Consider the following 7358-nt stretch of genomic DNA (forward strand, 5'->3'; position numbering starts at 1 on the left):
GCCAGCACCGCCCGGCAAGGAGAATCAAATCTTAAAATGATTAGTAGTTTAAGTATCTAAAGGTTTTTGCTGTTGTTGTTTGGGTGTGTGTTTGTTTTATTTGTTTTTGAGATAGTCTCACTACTTAAGCCTAGACCGGCCTTGAACTCAAGGTTGCCTTTGGCACTAGTGGGAGGGGCGCGCGGTGGTGTGCAGCTGTAACCATAGCCACTTGGGAGACTGAGACCGGAGAATTCTTGACCCTAGGACTTTGAAGATAGCCTGGGTGACGAAACCCAAAAAGGAAGAAAGGAGAGAGAGATTGGAGGGGAGAGGGCAAGGAAAAGGGAAGGGAGAAAGGTAGTGAGCTCAGGAGTTTGGGGATCCTCAGAGAAGCCTTAAGGAAAAAGAATGCCGTGTGGCTGTTGGTGGAAGTGGGCTTCAGTAAGTTGGAAGACTGTCTTTTTAGATCTCTGCTACCAAAACGTTCACCATTATAAAGGAGTTTAAGTCACTCGGACTCTTTCCTTCAGATTACGGAGCTGAAGGCTGATTTTCAGTATCAGGAGTCTCAGACTCGGGCCAAAATGAACCAAATGGAGAAAACCCACAAAGAAGTCACAGAGCAATTGCAGGTGAGTGAGTCGGAAGCAGTGTGCTCAGGACTGTCTGATAACCATCCCTTAGATGGCTTTCTCTCTGAGTGTTTACAGAGTACACTTCAGACAGCTTTCATTTTTTATTTAAGTTGGGTGTGCTTTCACCTTTTTATTTTTAAAAGATTTATTTCTTATTATGTATACTGTGTTCTGTCTGCATGTTTGCCCTCAGGCCAGAACAGGACACCAGATCTCATTGTAGATGGCTTTGAGCCACTATATGGTTGCTGAAAATTGAACCCAGTTCCTCTGGAAGAGCAGCCAGTGCTCTTAGCCTCTGAGCCATCTCTCCAGCCCTGTGTTTTCATCTTTTTCTCTCAAGAACTGAAATTTTAAAATATGCTTTTTTATTTTTTTAATTTACCAGATGTGAGTCCAGATGTCTGAATTATAGATCTCCCTATCTTGCTCATTAAAGCTTCCTGGTTGGTTGTGTTGCACACACCATCTTTTTGTGCAGTAGCCCCAAGGGCTCAAGCTCACCAGTGCACTTCTACCGGAAACTGTCTTACTTAGCCAGGTGTCAGGCCCAGAACTTGCTCTTGATTTCTCCTCTCTGGACCAGTGTCTGCCTCATAGTGTTCCCTCCTTTACGTCTACACGGACAGCTGCCCTTCCTATTGTTATTATTGCCCATTAAATTCACTCTGCACAGAAGCCATGTTCCAACTAGCCTGTGAAAACTCTTCTTGCACTGACTTTTTATTTTTATTATTTTTAGGCCAAAAACCGGGAGCTTCTGAAACAGGCAGCTGCTTTGTCCAAGAGCAAGAAGTCTGAGAAGTCAGGCACCATGACATCTCCATGAAGACCACGAGAAGGCTCCCACAACAACAGTCGCTGCTCCTGGGTCAGGGTTGGCCACCCGGCTGTTCTCTGGGAACTGTGCTTTCTTACAGAATCTCTATTTTCTTACCGTTACCCTTCTTTGTGCGAATGTAGCGGGCTGAGTGGAAACACCTGGTTTGTGCTGTTACGACTGCATGCTCAGCGGTTGGGGTTTCAGACTTCTTCCTCCTATTCCTCCTCTGCTCCCCTGTGCTCCTCTCTCTCTGTTTCTATAGTGGTCACTGCTCGGTATTATGTGCAGAGTTTCTGTCCACCGTTACACCTGCCATCCTCACGAGCAAGTCGTCTGTCGTCACTGTGCATCACTGCCACCCCCGAGCCTTGAAAACTGCCACCTTGAGACTTCGTGCAGGGAGAGCTTTCTCTCGCCAATAAACCTTTGCTTCAGGGTATACTCTTGGGTTTTTCCAGGTATATTATGTATGACCTTTGTACTATGTATAGACAGAGTTTTATTTATTTTTTAAAAAGGAAACCTTTTCTTGATAAAGGAATGATGGTAGCCTAGCTAGTTCTTGTAAAAGCAATGCCTCTTTGAAAAAAAGAAAAATAATGCAGTCTCGTTTGCTGGTTTTTAGTAAAAGAATCCGATCTTTTCTTTCTCGTTACCTTAGAGTTCCAATGCTAAGGTAATGCTGGAGGCTAAGTGTGGAGCTAAGTGCCTTCGGAGGACTCTGTGGAAGAGCATTTGAGGAGATGCTTAAGGGTGCAGAGAACTGACCAGTCTGTCTTTAAGTAAGGGCAGAAAGAACGGTTGTCCAGGTTATACTGGACACTCCCTCCTCTATCTACCCCTCCTTCTCCTTTTACATAATTTCCAATTCCCACACTGCCACTTCTTTTTTAAAAACATACCTGTTTCTTGCTTGTGTCAGCTGTCATACCAGGCTGTTAACAGAACTTTTTTTTTTTTTTTTTTTTAATTTACCATGAGCAGATTCAAGTGGAATAAGATTTGAACTTGGGTGTTTTCGGGGTCAGCAGGGCTGCTTAGACGTGGGCTGTGTGATGGGGAGAATCTCACTGCACCTCCCTTCCTCTCACCCCATCCTCTGCGCCCCCCCCCCCCCTTCTTAAGGACGATGTTAGAAAACAAGTACTCCAGGGAGCAGCTGGACCTCCCTGAGTGTGCTCTTCTCTCATCTTCACACAGCAGGCAGGCAGGAAGGGGGAGGGTAGTGTGTGCCATGACCCAGAACCAGCCCTGGGATCAGTGCAGGTGGTGCTGGAGTCAGAACGGATCATGAAGACAGGTAACACTTGTCCCACATCCCCAGTGTTGGGCAGTGGAGTTCGCTGTTCCCTGCAGGTTCTGTAGATTGCGATTACATTCTCACAGATGGACAGCTGCGGACATGAGGGCATGAGGGCTGTCCCCTCCGGGAGGAGACTCTTTGAAGGAGTGTTGTTATCATGTCACCGGGTAGGGAGTGTGGGAGAACTGCTGAGCGAGTCACTTCGTACCTTTCTGAAGGAGAATCTTGTAAGCAAAGATAGCTACTGTCTGTCATACAGTGTTTTCAGAGCGTTTGTGCTGGCTGGGGAAAGATGGGAGAAAAGAACGACAGTCGTGGTTTCTTAAACAAAACATCAGACTGAGAAATTGTGGCTGTGAAGTGTGACAGTATACAGACGCTCATTTAGTTTTATACTAAATCTTTTTTTAAGGTCTTAGCATTTAATATTCAGCAAACCTACACAGTTTCTAAACTATCATGAGCTCCTGAAAGGTAAAAGGGAAGCCTCAGTCTTGAAATGTTGATTTTTTTTTTTTTTAAATCATGACAGCATTTTACCATGAAACTGAGTAACTTTTGGTAACACCTTCCGTTTCTTTGTACGTTTGTAATAATGGACATTTTAAAACATAGGAATGTTTTGGTTTGTACAGACTTTGGCAAATGTGTGTTAATAAAATTCATATTGACTCAGATAAACATTTTGACTCAGTTGCTGGATTCTGTCTTCCTCCCCTTTTTCCTCTCCCTGCCTTGCTCTCACCTGTTTTTTTTTTCTTTTCTGTGCTGGGGTGGAACCCAGGGCTGCTCAGGCGAGGCCAACAGTGCACCACTGAGCTGCACCTGACCCATGTGTTTATATCTTTTTGATTCACCTGTAGACATATCCTGTCTCCCTGGCACCCTAAAGATAGATTATCCTGTTTGTAAACTAATGGGGAATTTGAAACCTGTCAGGAGTAGCAGGATTCTTGTTACCATTACTGTGAAACAAATGGCCAGATTTTAATGACTCAACAGTTGTCAAATGCCTGCAGGCTCTGTTGGATAATTTCAATAGGGCAAGGACAAGAATTGGTTTCTGTTCCATAGCTAGGTTCTTAGCTAGGAAGACTGAAATATCATGGGGCTGGAGTTGGCCCCCTCAGTGCTGTACTTGGGCTGTGTGAGTGGAAGCAGAAGAGTTCTAACGGGTCACTTGGGTCCCTTCTATGTAATGTAGCCTTCCCTGGCATGGTGGCCTCAAGGTAATCAGACTTAGGCCGTATATTGAGACCCCAAGCAGCAATGTTATCGTGAATAAGGCAGTAGCTGTGTTCTGTTACCTGCTCTAGAGGTCACATGCCCTCATGGCCACTGTATACTCATTAGTCAGAAACCCGTGCAGACTCAAGGAGAGGACACCGATCTTTCCTCCTGGTTTAATGACAGAAGTGCATGCGGGATGGGAGCTGTTATGACGATCTTAGAATCTGTCACACGGAGTAGCTTCTGGAACTAAAACGGACCCAAGAGCAAGGCAGAAGCTGCAGTGTACTTTATGTCCTGCCTTCAGACAAGACGGTTCCGTAATTTCTCCACCATCCTAATTGTTGCAGAGGCAAAATTACCAACATTCCAGCAGGGGGAAGGAAAACCCACATGTTCACCCCAGGAGCAAGAATCACTAGGGTTGAGGTAGAGAGATGGCTCACTGGTTAAAGAGCATAGGCTACTCTTCCAGAGGGCCCAGGTTCAGTTCCCAGTCCCCATATGATAGTTCACAATCATCTATAATTCCAGCTCAGGGGACCTGACCCCGTCATCTGACCTCTGAGGGCACCTCTGCCTCCTGGAGTGCAACATCTCTGCCAGGCTCTTGTCTCTGTCTTAAGGTTGTAGTGAGGATGAAGTAGCATTCATGGAAACCGTAAGCCCGTGCTCTACCCTGCGTCGGTGCAGTGGTGTAAGCTGTCAGTATCCGTGCTTCCTTAGAAGCAATGCTTTCTGTTCAGGGTCCCGCTGTATAGCCCTGGCTGGTTTGGAACTCCGAGGTCCCCGTCTCTGCTTGCCAAGTACTGAGTTAAAGAGTGTGCCACCACACCCTATCTTCTATTTCTTTTTTAAAAAAAAGCATTTAATGTATATAGATGTTTTGCCTGCATGTATATCTGCACTACAGGCATGTGTGGTGCTTAGAGAGGCCAGAAGAGGGCACCAGATCCCCCAGAATTGGAATTACAGGCCCTGTGGTGCCGAGACTGGAACCTGGGTCTTCGGGGAGAGCAGCCAATGGTCTAACTCAGAGCCGTCTCTCCAGCCCCGCCTCTTTTTGTTACTTGAGAGGGAAGGTGATGGACACCTTAGAATGAACCTTCCTCTGCCTTCTCTGCACTGGGCTTTGTGTTTCCCAGGCCACCGCTCTACCATCAAGATACAGCTCCAGCTCTGGCCACTTTTTTGCTTCCGGTAAATTAAATTTTTACCACCATCTGAACTAGGTGGCTTGTGCCTGTAATCCCAGCTCTTGGGAGTCAGAGACGTGACTAAGTGAAATTTGAACTTACTCTGGGCTTCAGACTGAGACTTTCAGCCTGGCATGATGGTACACGCCTATAACCCAGCAGAGGCTGGTAAGTTTGAGGTCAGGCTGGTCTACATTACAAGTTCTAGGATAACCAGGAATATATAATGAGGCCTGACTCAAAAAAAGAAAAATACGAATTGCAGTTCAACCATCCTGTTAAAAGTTATAATCTAAACCGGATGTGGTGGTTGCTGGGAATTGAACTCAGGACCTTTGGTAGAGCAGGCAATGCTCTTAACCTCTGAGCCATCTCTCCAGCCCCCCGGCTGTCTCTTTTTAAAAAATATATATTTATTTTGTTTTTTGGAGCCTGTCTTGAAAATTCGCTCTATAGACCAGACTGGCCTCGAACTCACCGAGATCTGCCTCTGCTCCTGAGTGCTGGATTAAAGTCATGCACTGCCACACCCATACCCAGACTTACATTTTTTCTCTTTTTCAAGATTTTGTAGTTCATCTTCCCTGAAAGTTTGCTGTCTTCCTTGCTCTCTCTCTCCTGACCTCCCTCCCTCTTCTTCCATACTCTACCACTGAGCTCTACCGTAGCCCTGGCTACTGTTTTGCTATTAACGAATGCTCACTAGGCTGATTATAAAATCACAAGTGTTTTTTTCTCAACAAATAACCTTGAAAGAGTGTCCAAACAGATCCGGCTGTGGTGGCACACCCAGCACTCGGGAAGTAGAAGTTTGCAGATCTCTGCATTTGAAGCCATCCTTGAGCCTTGTCTGCATAGCAAATTTCAGGGCTACATAGAGAGATGCTGTCTCAAAACAACAAAAAACGTAAACCAAAAAACCCAATTGTCAAAATAGAAAAGAAACTGCCTGGAGTGAGCCACCAGATATATTACAATAATGGCAACATGAAGCTATAAAAATCCGAAAGTGACATCTGGTGGTGGAGGACAATTGGTTGAAAGGAACATAAGCCAAAACTTTCCCGGGTGATGAGGATTCTGTCTCGGGTCGTCTGGTGTTTACATCAGTGAGCAACGCGACACACTGAACTCTGAACACTTTATGCCTTCCATTGCAAAGCCCATCTAAATAAAACAAGGTACTGAGAGATGCTGCTTAGTCCGAGAAGATGCTGCTGTGAGCACAGCTGGCTTAAGACCATGTGCATGCATCTTTTGGGCAGGGGTGGTACTCCTGGGCTATAGAGGACATATGAATCCTGGCTGCCACTCAACAGCTGCGTGACAGTGAGCAAACACCCAGAATCTCAGAGCACTCCAATTCTCTTATCTGTACAAAGAGGCAAATCTTTCTTAAGGGGATCCTGGGAAGATTGTTTTTTGTTAATTAACAAAAGGACTAATGCCAGGAGATCTCACTCTCTAGAGTCCCAGACTGTAAGGAGTTTTGCTGTTTGGGATGTCTGTACGAATGTCACGTTTTACCATTTACTGAAAGGTGTGGGCATTTGGACACAGGGGAATGTCCTAGTGTCTAAGACAGGTGCAGAGCTCCAGATAAGGTTTCCAATGACAGCATCCCACATCTATTTTCACGTGGTGGTTTCCAAGGAAACAGGATCCTGAGTCCTCTTGATAACTCAGGCCTGCTGATAATCCCTTTACACAGCCCCGTGCGCTCTGAAGCGATCAAAACGCAGCTTCTGGCCGGGAGACGTGGCTCAGTGCTCACCTGGCAGGCTCACCCTAAGGGCTAATCCTCAGTACTGCAGAAACCAAGCCGAAACAGAGGTGAAGCCCAAGGCTGTTTCTCTGCCCCCACAAACTTCCCTTCATCTGGTATCTGGTGACATAGCCCATGGTTCCTCCAGGGTATGGTTTCCCTTGCAACATCTGGTCAGTGAAGGTACCTTTCTCAGATGGCTGGTAGTCATAGTCTTCATCAGGTGCACGCCGTCTTGGAGATCGCTGATTGTGAATATAAAATGCATTTCCAATGCTTGGTGTCTAAAAAGCTCTTTTTTTAAAAATTTTATTTTATTTTTTATTTTTGGTTTTTTGAGACAGGGTTTCTCTGTGGCTTTGGAGCCTGTCCTGGAACTAGCTCTGTAGAGGTACCTTTCTCAGATGGCTGGTAGTCATAGTCT

At 45.7% G+C, this 7358-nt stretch overlaps 1 protein-coding gene across 1 annotated transcript in view; it reads left to right on the plus strand.

Moving 5' to 3' along the window:
- Positions 1-1952, plus strand: part of Fam76a (family with sequence similarity 76 member A) — a 25070-nt gene extending 23118 nt beyond the window's left edge. Inside the window, exons 8-9 of the mRNA XM_026782277.1 lie at positions 513-614; positions 1360-1952. Of these exons, the coding sequence (XP_026638078.1) occupies positions 513-614; positions 1360-1446 (189 nt within the window). The 3' untranslated portion in view covers positions 1447-1952. The remainder of the gene's footprint in view (positions 1-512; positions 615-1359) is intronic.
- Positions 1953-7358: the final 5406 nt, after the last annotated feature.

The sequence above is a fragment of the Microtus ochrogaster genome, chromosome 10, assembly GCF_000317375.1.
Source record: "Microtus ochrogaster isolate Prairie Vole_2 chromosome 10, MicOch1.0, whole genome shotgun sequence".
Classification (NCBI taxonomy): Eukaryota; Metazoa; Chordata; class Mammalia; order Rodentia; family Cricetidae; genus Microtus; species Microtus ochrogaster.